Source organism: Ursus maritimus, unplaced genomic scaffold (assembly GCF_017311325.1).
Source record: "Ursus maritimus isolate PB19 unplaced genomic scaffold, ASM1731132v1 scaffold_20, whole genome shotgun sequence".
NCBI classification, from domain to species: Eukaryota; Metazoa; Chordata; class Mammalia; order Carnivora; family Ursidae; genus Ursus; species Ursus maritimus.
Window position 1 is genome coordinate 12767060 of NW_024424453.1, and position 16403 is coordinate 12783462.

The 16403-nt window shown below is 36.4% G+C and overlaps 1 protein-coding gene across 1 annotated transcript; it reads right to left on the reverse strand.

Annotated features, from left to right (window-relative positions):
- Window positions 1-8214: 8214 nt before the first annotated feature.
- Window positions 8215-15829, reverse strand: SUCNR1 (succinate receptor 1). The gene is made up of 2 exons (XM_008707058.2): window positions 15737-15829; window positions 8215-11490 (listed from the first exon to the last, which is right to left on the reverse strand). The coding sequence occupies exons 1-2, from the start codon at window positions 15737-15739 to the stop codon at window positions 10537-10539; spliced, it is 957 nt and encodes a 318-aa protein (XP_008705280.1). The 5' UTR covers window positions 15740-15829; the 3' UTR covers window positions 8215-10536.
- Between the last annotated feature and the right edge of the window lie 574 nt (window positions 15830-16403).

A 16403-nucleotide genomic window follows, 5' to 3' on the forward strand; every position in this document is an offset into this window, starting at 1 on the left:
GCTTTTCTTGATTATTAGACATTTAGAACTGATAGTTCTTTCCAACTCATTGAATCTGCATCATAATTTCCTAAATGTCAGTAAAAGCAATTATAAAAATAATGCAGTATTCTAACAAAATAAAATATTTTGAGTTAGTATTTTGTCTAGTAGAAATCATTTACATAATGCTGATTTGAAAATAAATTATGCTTTTGACTCTTACTTAAATCTATATGTGATATAGGTATAAAAATTTATATTTATTGATAACAGCATAGTTTTGGTAATATTTACAAATTATAACTGACTAAACTAGAGTGCACTGGAACTGAGTTTGAAAATAACAGTTGGGGGGGGGCACCTCGGTGGCCCAGTCGGTTAAGAGTCTGCCTTCGGCTCAGGTTGTGATCCCAGGGTCCTGGGATCAAGCCCCGCTTGGTGGTGGGCGTGGGGGATTGGTCTGCTTCTCCCTCTCCCTCTACCCCACCCACTGCTTGTGCTCTCTTTCTCTCTCAAATAAATAAAATCTTTAAAAAAAGAGAGAGAGAGAGGAAAATGGAAAATTACAGTTGGGGCCTTCTACAATTCTTTTTCAAATCACCTAGTAGGAACTGGGAAGGAAAGATTTCAAACAGCTGCCTGTGATCCATTTCTTTCCTATTTTGGGGAGTGGAGAGAGACATCAGAAGGAAAAAGGCTACAGATGACCTGGTTTAATTTTGTAAACATGGTAATTGGACCTCCTGGAAAATAGACTAAGGATATTCATTAGAGAGTCCTTACCTGTGAAATAATGGAATATATTTCAGCAGAATATCCATGGTTTATGATTGATATATTAATAAATATAACTAGAATCTGGTTCTATGAAGCATGGCTTCCTATGAGATGTCACATAAGCTATACGTATCTGACATTAAACATCAATCTATTAGAATCTAAACACTGAAGTGTCCTGCAAGCTTTCTAAGATACCTCATCGATTGTTTTGGGTCAAAGAGCTTGTCCAAGGAGAGAAAGATGGACCTGGGGAGGTGTTCGTGAAGGTCTGGAGCTCTCCTTGCTGTGCCTATGGCCTTTGATTGCCCATAACCTTGAAAATATTTGTAAACCTTGAAACTGGATATATGTTTTATTTATTTATTTATTTATTTCATTTGATCTGTTTGTTTCAGACTGATTTAACAATACCTTAAAATATTTAAACACTGTCTGAATTAAAATATGGGATGTCCCAGTATCTATTGTGAACTATGATTCAGAAACAGAGTAATGGGTGCTAAAGCTCTGAGTACTAAAACAAACATCTTTCTTTCTGTGATTATAAACAATAATTAGTAAAAAGATTAGAAACTATTTCTAAAATATATGTGTTAGTGATGATTGCATCTATGCCAATAATTTTTTAAAAGATTTTATTTATTTATTTGACAGAGACAGCCAGCGAGAGAGGGAACACAGCAGGGGAGTGGGAGAGGAAGAAGCAGGCTCCCAGCGTAGGAGCCTGACGTGGGCCTCGATCCCAGAACGCCGGGATCACGCCCTGAACCAAAGGCAGAAGCTCAACGACTGAGCCACCCAGGCACCCCTATGCCAATAAGTTTTTAAAAATATATTTTACATTGACTATTTTGTGTGTGACCTCTACAAAAGAAACCAGTAGCAAAGTAAGGTTGCTTGCTATAGTTAATAATGGAGTAGATATTTCTATATTTTGGCACATGACATTTGGAGGCTGTGTACTGGAGGTCTTTTGAAAATGAACAGACATTCAAAATGATTCCCTTACCTCAAAAGGGGAATGAAAATGTTCAAGAATTTAGAAAGAACAGCTTGAGAGATTTGTAGGTGATGCTGATCTGAAGCCCCTTTTTATGCACCTTGAGAAACACTACTATAAACAGCTGACATGTGACATTCTCTCTTATTTGATGCCATAATTAACCATACCAATATTTCTAAAATATGTTTCTTTACTGAGAGGATATCTATAACATCTTGAAAGTAGATTTGAAGATAAAATCAACCTTCCCTGTATAGGTAGCATTGGAATCAATTCAAACTCAGAGGTAAGATACAAATCAATAGATGAGAATGAAATTTTCTGGGGGGAAAGAGTCAAAAAGAAGAGGGAGCCAAAAACACCGGTATTTAAGAGGTAGCTAGAATACAACAGACCGAGCTTGCAGAGGAATGAAAGAAACAAGAGTAGGATAAAGTCTGTCAAATTAATGATTTAACTGTTCAGTAAATTTTATATTTTGACTTTGCTTAAGTCTCCCTAAAAGACTTGGGGGAAAAGTCTTAATTTGAGAAATCTTAAATGGTTCCATGTATACCGCATTATAAGCTGAATAGCACTGCCTATGTGTATGGTGTCTTTGCTACCAGGGAGACGTTACTGATACCTTACTTGAAAGTGCACACTTACACAAGAATTGCTCCCTCACTGGTTTGCCCGCAAACGTCTCCCTTCCAGGCCTATTCCTTCATACCTCAGCTTCCTGCTATGTGGCCTTGCTCACTCCCATACCAGCCCTCAGCAGAATTAAAAACACCTCTAGATCATTTCCTAAATTACCAAGACAAAATTAGGACCTCTCTTCCATGCATTTTTTGCAATTTGGGCATATCTCTGTTTTTGCCCTGACCACATTATGCATGTCTATTTATACATCTGTTTTTCCTATTAAGATCATGAGCTAATTGAAGGAAGGGAATATTTGTTGTTCATAGCTTAACCAACGACAAAATTTCTGGCAAATACTGGCAAGAATTTGGTGAATATTTGTTGAATAGTTATTGAATTTGTTGAACAAGTCTATTTGTTATAGAAGTGGCAAGCTGCCGCATAATTCTTTTTATATAATATGATTTGTACTTTTATTTTGAATGTTTTTTTTCAGACTTATTTATATATTTGAGAGAGAGAGAGAGCAGGGGCAGGAGAGAGAGGGAGAGAGAACCTCAAGCAGACTCCCCACTGAGCACAGAGCCCAACATGGGGTTTCATTCCATGACCGTGAGACCATGACCCTGAGCTGAAATCAAGAGCTGGCAGCCCAAGACTGAGCCACCCAGGTGCCCCTATTTTGAATGTATTTAGAACCCATGGCACATCTCCGTTTGCCTAATCAATCTGCAGTATAGACAAAAGTTTAATAAGAAAACATGACATAGGAACAAAATGGTTGAAAGAGTGATATAATGAGTTTTAATTTCTGGGTAAATGTATTACATATGTATATATTTGTCTCTCTATATAATAAATTTCTATGTGTAAGTCAAGACTTTCTCCAGGTCCACCAACCTGGAAGCATGAATAGAATCACAGAGTACCAGTGCCTTGTCTTGCTTATGTTCCATCTACTCAGCATGTCTGAAATCCTGCCCAGGTGAGTATTTATGTACGGCCATGGGGATAGGTTTCATTTAGGCTCATAAATATGCTTATGCTTCCTTTTCCTCCTCTTCTAGATTCTTTCTCATGGCATCCTGCTGGGATTGCTGAACACAGATCTTACTGACCACTTGGCTCCTGATAGGTACTTCCACTTAGAGCTGGCATCGAAAGTTCTAATGGAAACCACCCTCATTGCTGATGGACGTTTTATTATTATTCAAGTTTGAAAATAGCCTGATGTTCCATGTTTACATTGGGGAAAATCTTTCTTCTGTTTTTACTTTCTACCAAATGGAGGTTTGGGGTAATGTGTGTGGGTGTTTGGGGTGGGTGGGGGGTGTTGCTCACAACCCTATGCTGCTCGTGCCCCAGTGTTTTACAAAGATTTTAATAAAATCACTCTTCTTCAATTAACTTATTTGGTCTTCTCTGTAGAAATCAGACATGACTATGTGGGACTTAGGGAAAAAAATTTTGGTGACCCACATTGTGTTGCATTCAGAATCACCCATTTGTCATGTCGAAGGCCTTGTCCTGAAAAAAAAATTGGCTGAATTCACCTGTTTTCCCTGATGATGAGTTCTTCCCCTGTGGAACCCTCCATACACACAGCCCATGCTGCCCTGTCCCACGGTTTTCCAAGCAAGAGTCTTTATCCTAGCTGTAGACAAACTGAAGCTAAAAGTGAGGTAATCGTTTCTAAAGCATGCATTAGAACTCTTGTAGAAGGCATCAACTTTCTAAGACACCAAAATATTTGCTACTTAGTTTTTGATTGTTGAAACCACAGGAAGTGGGTACAATGTAATACATGCAAGCTGAGACAGCCCTGTTTCAGCAACTGCTAGTAACTTTAAGAATGAATACGGTCATCCTTTCCCCCCAATAGTAATTTTAAAGTTTGCCACAAATGACTTAAGTGGAGACTTTTAAAACACGTACTTTTATATAATTTAACTTAGTACACTTTGAATGGAAAGCACTGAAATTAGCCGTCATTAAATTAATTTCAAACTCTTCGTATTCTTAAAAGTTAAATTTCAAATGAAGAAAACGACATTTTTGGAGAAAAAATAAAAATCTCCCTTCCCCATATCATTGTTTTCTTATTGAAAATAATGCTCTGTAATGGTTTGTAAATGGCTTTTTTGTAAAACTTTAGTGGATTAAAATCTGGGGTGATCATTTGGACTTCTTAACAGAGATAGTCCTGGTGAGTTCATGTTTCTTTGGAGTCATATGTAAGTTTCAAAGCCAGTTCTGACACTTGCCTTGCTTAATTTCTTAAAGGCTATTTCCTCAACAGTATGTTGGAAACAATAATACAACCAACGTGGCAAGGTTCTTAAGGGATCTAATGAGTTACCAAGACACAGCCAATAATTTTTTACAGAGCATTCCTTGGTCTTTTTCTTTATGTGAAATATACATACACATCAGTATAACATTATATATTTCAAGTGTTGGTTTACATAGATTTAAATGTGACATGAAAAATTATAGTTTACTATCATTAGGAATCAAGTCAAATCAATATATTCACAGCTAGAGTTTATAAATCTAATTACATATTATATAGAATAAGAACAAATTTTGTGTATGAATACATTGTTACTTTCAATGGAAAATTATCAAAGAATAAATTTTCTAATAAAATATTATCCATATTATTAAAATTTAGACAAAATATGAACATGACTTATTGATTCTTTTTTTTTTAAGATTTTATTTATTTATTTGACAGAGATAGAGACAGCCAGCAAGAGAAGGAACACAAGCAGGGGGAGTGGGAGAGGAAGAAGCAGGCTCATAGCGGAGGAGCCTGATGTAGGGGCTCGATCCCGTAACGCCGGGATCACGCCCTGAACCGAAGGCAGACGCTTAACCGCTGTGCCACCCAGGCGCCCCTGACTTATTGATTCTAACTGGGAATCTCACTAAAACAAAAATCACAAGATTCTGGGTTATAAGACTTAATATTACATTACAAAAGTAGCCAGCTACCTATAAACCTTATACACCTGGTCTTTAATAGATATTTTTATTCTGACATGTTACATATTCTCAAGCTTATTGTATCTTATGAAAACATTATCCATAGATTCCATATCATATGGTTAAATTCAAGATTATAAATGAGTCCAACATCCTGCATGTGTAAATAAAATGTGACTGACTTAAAAGCCTATTCTAAAACTCACTCTCACATCATCCTGGAGTTGTCTTCCTTAAAGTTATGTTATAAGATGACACTGGGATCAAACTATGTGATAAATTATAAAATAAAAATCCTTAGATAGAATCTAAAAATGGCCCTGAAGTATACAAACTTCCATACAGTTGTAGCCTAGTATGTGGAGGTTAAGAGCATGGTCTATGAAGTGCAGCCTTACCACTTCCTGGCTGTGTGACCATGAAACTCTCTGTGCCTTGGTTTCTTCATCTGTAACCTTCGCAGAGTTTGGCAACAGTTGAATGAATTAAATACACAAAGCGCTGGAGCAACCATGCCTCACATATTTTAAGGCTACCAAAGTGTTTGTTATTACTATTATCTGTCCTGATGGTTTAGGATGGGATTTGGTGACTTAGTCTTGGGTATCCCCACAGGAATCCATAGCAAAAAGAGATCAAAGCACCTGATTTGTTATTGGCGAGCCTGGATTGCAAAGTGCTTGAACTTGAACTTGAGACCAAAGTGGCATTTCCTCACTAATTTAAACATATATATCTAGTCAGAGATATGACAGTTGGGAACCCTAAGGCCTCTTCTACATTTTTATAGGGACATAAAGAAGAATCTCTTTCACATCATGGTAGATAGGCATACATCTATGTATATATAGATATATACATATAGCTATCTTCTCTAATAGCATCAGAATTGATTTAAATTGTACGATACTCAGGTGTCACAGAGAATTGCTTGGTGGGAAAAATTCTCCAAGAGGACAAAGTGTTTCCCTACACACTTCCTTTCTTATAACAATAGACAAGAAAATGTTTTAAATATTTCTCATAGGAAAATGAGAAATATATCTGTAAAATGAAAAATTTTCAATTCTTTTTGGATTTGAGAAAAGAATTTCTTTTATGGACGATCTTACTTTTTTTAATGTTTCAAGTTTTTATTTTAATTCTAGTTAGTTAACCTATGGTGTAATATTAATTTCAGGAGTAGAAATTAGTGATTCATCACTTACATGTAACACCCAGTGCTCATCACAACAAGTGCCCTCCTTAATACCATCACATATTTGTTTTAAAAAAGTTCTTTGTTAAGACCACTGGAGTACTCCAATATTTTTAGTACCACAGTTTCCAAGTGGGGCAAAATTACTCTTCACAAAGCATGGAGTGGGGACCTAGAAGGAGGAAGGAATGGAGACCAGCAAAAGGCAGGACAGTGGGCGGTGAATGCTATTTGCTTTCAGGAAAATTATTGTTTTTTGTTTTTTTTTTTAACTGCTCTTTTGTTAGAAATGACTGCAGAGGTTAGGTTTAAAACGAAAACTGGTACAAGGGAAAAGAGAGAAAGCATGAATAAGTGCAGAGGCTAAAGTCAAATGATGGTCAAGATGAAGTAAGCCCTTAAGAATATTTAGAAGCTATGAGTGGGAATTTAAACCATTTAGGATATAGAGTTATATTATCTAGTTAAGCTCATTAACCTCTAAGGGGGAAACATTTCTGCTCTGGGAATGGCCGAGTAACTCCTATCAAACCACACTTCCTGCAAGGAACATCTCTTAACTCCGGGAACACATGAACAACCAACTACATATAGACACTAGAGAGAGTGAACGAAAGAAGGCATAGGAAGGGGATCAATACTTGGCAGAAGTAAAAGGCACCGAGTGACATTCCTAGTTACATCTTTAAATAATTTTACCCTGGGTGCAGGTCCTTATCAGGCCATGCAGGGTTGCTAAAATTCAGAAAGAAACCCACAGCCTATCTGGCATGAGAAAGCAAAGGACAAGTTCAGGGTGAATTGAGCAACTGGAAAGTGAAGGGGAAGGATCCTGGAGAAGAGAGAGTCACAGAAAGGGAACTGTGCATCTTGTATATATACTCTACTCAAGTCTCTAGCTAACCTCTGAACTTGGATGTGCTGGATAGATTCTAAGCAGCTCAGTTAAGGCTAAAATAACTGGAATGAGATTGCAGAGTTTGGCTTGAGTTCAGCCATGAAATAAAATATTTTTACTCTCCAATGGAACGTAAGAGAATCCAGAGACTCTATATTATTCAAAATCTCCAGGATACAATCTAAATGTATTAGATATGAAAAAGCAGGAAATTGTAGCCATACTAAATGCAATCAATGGAGATCAATTTTGATACGACCCAAGTTTGGAACTAGCAGACACAGATTTTAAGCATCAATTAAAACTATGCTCAAAGGTATAGAAGAAAATATAAGGGATAAGGCAATGGCATCTGGCACACATGTTTGTGTTTACACACTCTATTCTTTGTATAAAATAGCAGTACTTATAAAAACAGTGATGACAGAAAGTCGCTCAATTATACACACTAAAAAGGAGCACTGAATTCAAATTCGGTTTGTAGGACATTCATTCATGTACCTTGCTGGGTGCTAGAAGAGCAATGAAAAATTAGATGTGGTTCTTCTATTCACAGATCTTAGAGTTGACACGAACCCAAACAACTATATTCTAAGGCCAAAAATAATGCATTTCATTACAGCAGTACTTAAAAGCAGTCTAAGTCCCAGAGATAGATAGATTTATTCCCAGATTAGTGGTGGATAAGATCTAAAGGAAGGCTTTAAGAAGGAGGGACAGATGACATGGACCTTAAAAGATGCTTAAAATTTTTATTTGCGGGCGTAATGGGACAGGGGTGAGTATCCAGTAGTATACAGTGAAGAAGGGTCTGCATATAGCGGAATGAAGTAGCCATCTTTGGCTGGAGGGTTTAGTTTGTGACAATGGTGGTGGGAGATAACGTATGATAATGTAGACAGGCCCAGATTGCAAAATGCTGCGCTTCTAAAAACAATAAGGAATCAATTAAAAAGACAAGACACAAAAGCCCAACATCATTTCCTTTGAAAACTACAAATCCAAGAAGGATTTCCATTATTTATTGTTTATGATTTTCACAACCACCTAATACAAAAAGTAAATGGATAGCTCTTATAATTTAGTGTAGTTCTCTTTAGTCTATTGAGGATTAAGTTACCGGATGATAGATTTGAGCAAGAAAAGGATTAAGAAATGTGCTATGAAATCACTTAACAGTTTGGTTACAAGATATATCAGAGAGTTTATGGTTTCATAAAATAGCTCACTGTACGTACTTAAAAGAGTCCACTACTCCCTTGGGTATGGGTGGGGCAAATTGAATTCCACCTTTACAAATTAAAATCCATGCATAAAATACAAATTAGTATTAAATTATATGTTTCTAAGTTTGCAGAAATAAGCAATTACTTCTTTCCTAAGGAGCTTTTGTGGCCTTTTTTGACAAGGAAATTCAGGAGATTCTGTTTTCAGCTTATTATCAGACAGTTATGAAATCACATTGAAATTTTTTAAATATTGACAATAAAGGCAGGTCATGAAAAAATATCTTGAAGCCTAATAATAAGTAAGAAAATAAATCCTTTTTGAGTAATATGTTTTTATAATATCTCAGTAGCTTCGAGTGTGGAAGCAATAACCGGGAGTATTTTAGGTTTTTGTAATGTCAGAATATCATAGCACCAGAGTATCTCAGAACAGGAAGGACAATAGGATTTTATTTCTTTGTACTCATAATGCTTATTGTATCCTTCATGTTACAGCTAATGACTTTAAGACAAAGAGATAGATAAATGGCCTTGGACACATTTTGTTGCTTACAAGCAAATTATTACATGATATTTATTTGACTTTAAAAAGCTAATGTACCATCCATTTCTTTTTTCCCTATATTTGTGTTGCAGCACGGAGTGGTGTCTGGTTAATCTATTCTGATATGCACATAAATATTCCCTATATTCTACAATTTCATAAAATGCATTTTGTTTAGCGCACCTGGGTGGCTCAGTCGGTTCAGGTCATGATCCCAGGGTCCTGGGATTGAGCCCCACATCGGGCTCCCTGCTCAGCGGAGAGCCTGCTTCTCCCTCTGCCTCTCCCCACACCCACTCATGCTCCCTCCCTCCCTCTCTCTCTCTCAAATAAATAATCTTAAAAAAAAGGACATTTGTTTAGAACACTTCCTTCAATGGCCATATGTAATGTTCTGTGAAAACAAGGCTTATCCCAGATATAAGTCACTGTCTTTGAGATAAAGTTGTCCAAAAACATTTAGCTTTGTTCTGTTTTGTCTTGCTTTGGGTGTTCTGATAGGCACTTTGTGTTCTATAACTCTGAGATTTTTGTCACTCTCCGTGGTCTCTCTTTGAGCAATCACTTACACCTAAATTCCCTGAGCGACAAGCTCAAACCTGTCTCTCTCTTTGTTGAACCATCTCCTTAGGTGCCATTTAATACGATTCATTGCACTGAAAACTATACAACAAAATAGGACTTATAGTTACAGTTTGACCCCAACTCATGATCAAGATAAAGAAATGTCATGTAGGCATCATTTAACTCAACACATTGCTTTCTTGCTTGTTGCTATGGTTTACTATCAATTTTGTTCACGAGCACGATTTCTAACAACAGTCTTTAATGGTGTATGCCTAATTTGTTACTCGGTTTTCACACTGAGTTATAAGATCAAGCAATAAGAATAACACAGAGAATGCTGCCAACACATTTTTTCTTTTTTTACAATCTGACCAGTGATTAAATACAGACTATTTGATGCTTTACTTCTCTGCTGTTCCTTTTACACTGATTGAGAAAGTCTTGAAACACCTAGGGTTTTGGACTTCCATGCTCAAACATTAGACAATGCCAGTCCAACTCCTTTCAGTTCTTAGGTGAAGAAACCAATAAATACTTCCCATTTTCTTCTTTTCACATACTCCACAGGCAACGTGTCCTTAAAGCAGTGTCAGGTCTGTCCCTCTCTGATTTACATCTGTGAGTTGAACCAAACTGTAATTGGCCTACAGCTGCACATATAAAACACTCTGTTACACAAGCATCTCACTTTTCCCTGCATGGAAACATCAGTCCAAGGCCTCATCTTCTAATGGAGGTAAGGGATTTGAATTGATGCCTCAGTTTACTCATCAACATCTCCCTGAAGTGATCTCCCATAAGGAAATAGAAGACGGGGTTGATGGTACTGTTCAGAAAGGCCAAAGGCCGAGTCACAATATAGAAGGAGTTGATGGCGGCCTGAGCGCATTGGTATTTCCTCCACTTCTCCAGGCGTGAAGCGATCCTCACGTTCCGCATGATGTGGTAGGGAGTAAAAAGCACGGAGAAGATCACAACTGCCATGATGACTAAGGTGAGAGGCTTTTCAAGGGGCAAAGCAGTAGCAAGCTGCCTGCTCCTCTGCTTTAGGAAAAGCGCAATCTTGAAATAAAAGAAGCACATCACCAAAAGAGGAATGACGAATCCCAAGAACGTTAGACACATGCTGTAAATGAGGCTGTTTTGGGGGTCCCCAGAACTTGCATAATCAATACAGTTGGTGCCATTGGCAGCTATATTAGGATTTATAAGAGGAAGTATGGGCAGTAGCTCTAAGGTTACTAAAACCCAAATAGCCAAAGACATTAAGACAGCAAACTCCTTCTTTTGCAGAAAGTGTTCCCGGAAAGGATACTTCATGAGCAGGTATCGATCAATGCTGATAAAAGTGAGAAAAAGAATGCTGGTGTAGAGATTGGCATGAAGCACATACCGGTTGCTTATACAGAGCATGTCCCCATATATCCACTTTCCATGAGAATAACTTCTAATCAGCATGGGAAGCGTGCACAAAAAAGCCAAGTCTGAGATAGAGAGGTTAAAGAGATAAACGTTACTGCTATTCCAATTCTTCAGACAGAAGAGGTAGCCAAAAACAACAGCACTATTCCCCAGGAGTCCCACAGCAAACTCGATCCCATAAAAAATGGAAAGGTAGTACTTTTCCAGGGCAGCCTCTGCCGCCAGCCAATTTGGGCAAGATGTGTTCCACTCCTAAAAAAGAGAAAGAGAAGTTTAAAACACTAGACTATGACTAAAGACAAAACTGCACAGAACATAATAATAATATTTAAAAAACACTTAAAATTTGAACTACGAAAGGTTGATTATATTAGGAAGGAGCACACATACATACGTATTCATATACGGATAATACTATATAAATAATACTAATGTATTATTTTAACAAATATTTATTGAATACCTTCGAACTATATGGTAGGCACTGGGGATAACAGCACTGAGTCAAAGTTCCTAATCTCAAACAATTTATACTCTCTGGGCTAGAACCAGGAAACAAACAAATGCATGTCATATAATGGTAAAAAATATCCCAGACATAAAGGAAAGCACACACAAAGGCCTGGAGGTGGAAACACACATAGAGGACTTGACAAATAGCAAAGAGGCCAAGAAACGGTGCCACGAAATAAGTGGAGCATCTCATTCCTTCTTCTGTCTCCAGCTGTTCAACCACAGCTGTTCCACCAAGTCTGCTGAGTTAGATTTAATTGAACCACAACCTAGGAGAGGACACAGGAATTCTAACTCCACTCTTGCTATTTTAATAGATCTTATTTTGTTTCCATATTGTCAAAGAATTGTGGCTATTTTACTAAATCTGAATATAATTCCAGTTTCAAAACATGATTTTTTTAAACTTGAAAATATGAAGCTTAAAATCTTAGTAATGATAACAAGAGTGGCCACAATTTGCTGAAAGCTTATAGTATATCTAAGCAACATCCTTGAAGTCAGCTGTAGCTTATCTCCAATAACAACGAAGCTACCAAGTCTTGCTGCCTGCCGTGTTTGACTATTTCTCGAGTCCATCACCTTCATCACCATTCTAGTCCAGGCCACCATGATCTTTGTCTTAGACTGTATTGTGTCTTCTATGGTCTCCTCACATCTTCTCTGGCTCCCTTTCAGTCCACCTTCAACCTGAGAGCCAGACAATCTTGAAAACTATAACCAAAATTCGGATCATATTAACTCTCCTCAGCCAAAACACTTAAATGTCCTTCCACTGTCTAGGTAATAAAGTCTGAATCCTTGATGAGGATTTAAGGCATGTATGATTTGGCTCCTGTAGGCCACTTCAGCCTTACCTAGCATGACTTGCCTCCTTGCTCTCCTTCTTCCTATCCTTTGAATGCACAGAGAACTTCCCCAATGCTTAGTTCACCGAATCCCTTCTCACTGACCTTTTCCCCTGTGACCCTTGCCCCATCACGTACACTGCCCTTATATCTGCACATCAGTTTAAGTGTGGGCTTCCCAAGACAGACTCTCTGACCCACCAGTCAAGATTCAGTTCCCCCATTTTATGCGCTCATTGTAAACTACGTTTCTTCAAATTTCTTGCAACTTTAACTTACTCGTGTTTATCTTCTACATCTGGCATAGAGCCTACCAGATAGGAGATGGTCTGTAAAGGCTTGCTGCGTGGAGACGGAAATAAACATTTGACTGTTTGGAAAACACTTTTATAAATATTTCCTCTAAGGTCAGATAAGCCCATTCATTGCTCTATCTCAGTATAAATCTTGTGCTGCACATAATATGACTAATATTCAAAATGGGCAATTGTAGTAGTTAGGTAGCTTTTTTTAGACACACATTCGTCAAAGGTAAAATTTCATGTATATCTTCAGGATCATTTTTTTAAGTAAGGTTAATTTAAAAATTAGGAATTTATATCTGAATTTAATAAGTATCAGAAAGTCTAGGATATGTACCAAGGTATTAAGAGTTTTATCACTAGGGATGAGATACGAATAATTTTTAATGTGTCCTTTTTCCTTTCAGTTTATCTGGATTTTCTGTTTGTTTCTCCAAATAACCATGTATTTGATACTATCGGGATTTCTAGAATTATAACCAAAAGGCTAATGGCCTTTTTTAAAAAATAGACTTTGTTTTATAGGCTGGTGGTAAATTTTCACTATTTTTTTTTAACTCTCTTCCCCTCTGCTTTCAATTCCAAGACTTCTGGAAGCACTCTCTTCCTTGCCTTCGATGATATAGCAATCTCCTTACTGTCCTCCTTTTTCTCTTTATAGACTATTTGCCCAAGCTTTAAATGTCGGAGCTCCTCAGAGTTCAGATCTAGGCAACTTCGTTATCTTGGGATCACTCAAAACGCAGGTGCGCACACTCAATGGAATATTAAGACAATAGTAAGTTTCCTTAAGCCTCATTTGTTTCATTTTGAATTTCCTCTTTTTCTAGTCCTCACTCTTACTTTTCTGATGATGCAGTTCTTAAATGCTCTGACTTATGTCAGTAGCTTCTGTGCAGCAGGAAGGCTTGACTGCCATGGGCAGGAAAAGAGAGCCATGAAGACATGTGCAAATCCATCTGCCAGGTTCCTGATATCTACCACTTGGGCAAGTCAGGGGCCGTGCTGCAGCCAGGCAAAAGTCTTCTGCTTCGAGCTGTCCACTGGGAATGGAGATTCAGAGAGGTAGTAGGGGTAGAGAATACCAGAACTGGAATAAGGAAAATGAATGACTAGTCACCTTTGTCCTGCTCCTCGGGTTGCTTTATCCTTTTTTTTAAAAAAATAACTTTTAAAAATGCATGTTATTCTGTAACACTCACTAAGAAGATACAGGTAGGCAAAAAGAAGAAATGAAAATTGTCTGTAAACCAACTACTCCTAATATTTGGATATGCTCTTATAGTTTAATATTTATTTGAATTTATTTTTTACAAAAATGAGATTGTGCTGTTTATGACATTTTATAATCTTTTTGATACTTTTACTTTATTCTTAAAATAATTTTCTTAAGTCCTTAATATTAATAAACTGTGGTTTATAAATGCCAAGCTGTCTTATATTTGCTGGCCAATTTCAACCTCACCACGACCCACAATTTTCTGGGTATTAGAGTCCAAATTAGATGATGTTTGTAGTTGAGTGTGTTTCTAGTGTGGCCATTACAATTCTACAAATTGATGAACGAAGCTGATCTTTTAAGGGAATTCTTCAATTGAAGGGAAATTCCTCATGAAAAATTAATACTCTCTCTTCTACTTTCTAGTGGTTGTGTTTTTAATTTTTAGGAAACAAATCTTGATGAATAGGTTATAGCTGTGTTGGATGAATTATTTTTAACTTTTTTTTTTAGCTATTGGTAATTAGAGCGAAATCTTTAATTATATATCCAAACATATATCTAAACCTGTTAGATTATTAAATTACAAACAATATTCCATTTACTCACATAAGCAAATCAGTAGTATGCGTTTTTAATTTGGAATAATGTTTCTTTCCCTGTAGTTCTAGTCAGCCTTTTGAAAATATACAGTTTTGAAGCTTAAATTTAAAAATATATTTGATAGCTTATTAGTTTTAAATTGTTTTTTCTTATAATTATCACAATTAAACAAAGATCATTTGTGCATTTTAATCCTTGACTGATTCTTTAAGGCAAATTTACATGGCAATATGAGTATTTTTTAGCTAATTGCTATTTTCATTAATAAACAATTTGAATAAACAAATATATATTCATACTGAAAAGGTACAATCATTTAATATTGGTAACTTCACTTTTTATATATTCCAGAATTCACATCATAAGTCAAGGTACTAACAAGTGATAGTAAGGTATCAAATTATATGTTTAAAAATTTTTTAAAAAATAACACCAATTATAAAAAGTTCTGAAATGTATACTAGCAATAGTTTTTACAAGTTCCCATTTTTCCTTAGCGAATTATACTCTTGAACAATTGTAATTTTTACAAACATAATTGTCATTTTTACAAACATACATGTTAAATTTAATTTTTAGAATGCCTGGAGAGTCCCTCTCACATACTGTTTTCTAAACATGAAATATTATATATATTGTTTCATATGATTTAAGAACTTTAAATTTTTTTCTGTAAGTAGTTATATTTAAGTAAACCTGATTACTCTTTTTGTTGAAATATGTTACCAGTATGTTGTCACATTTAGCAAATGTGATAAACCTCTTTAGAATAAGTTTAGTATTTGGCAATTTAAAAAGACACTACATTAAGTAAAAAATAAATGCAGGAGAAAAAATATGACTTCCTTTTAGTTATTCTAGTTGTTCTACATGTTATGAATGACAGTTCAGACAGTTCATTTGCACACTACTTAAAACTTACCTGCTCACAGGCCACTTTTAAAAGAAACCCTTAATGGGAAGCCCGGCATTACTTTGTATACCTGAGTGACATGAGTTGCATTATAACTTACCATTCCGTAGGAAGGCCCTGATCCCTTGACAGAAATTCTTTGCCAGCAACTTGATACAGCTTCTAACCCAATGCTGTGACACTGGACATAGTGAAGTCCAATTTGCATATCATGCAGACAAGATTAATAATTCAAAAGTCCAGGAATAATTTATTCAGTCAAACTTCCAAGTATAGTTCAAGGGCAACTTCCTGTGAGGTCAAGACACAAACACATTACGCATTTTACAAATAGAGTTTGTAAAGACTGCTGTTGAAATCATTTCTCTCACTGTCAAAACAACAGAGAAGCATTCGTTATTTGCATGTTGGTTTGCATATTTAAGGTTAACGTAGTTTATATTGGATATCCAATGCTTCTGCTTTTTTCTGCTTTTGCCTTATTTTTCAAATTGACAATTTTTAGTGAATTCTGCATTGGGTATAAAACTAAGCAGCCGATATCAATAATTTTGAGGTTGCTTTAAAACTGAAATTTTAAAAGCAGATCTGGGTATGTGTTCTGCCAGCGTTCCAGCAAAAGGGACACTAGAGCTTCAGGTATTTCCCATTTTATTTTCTGTGATTAAAATCAAGAGACGCATAAAAAACACACATCAGATGGCTAGGGATTAGGGACAGAGGTGGTGTCTAAACAAGATAACCTCAGTACATGGCAATTCATTACA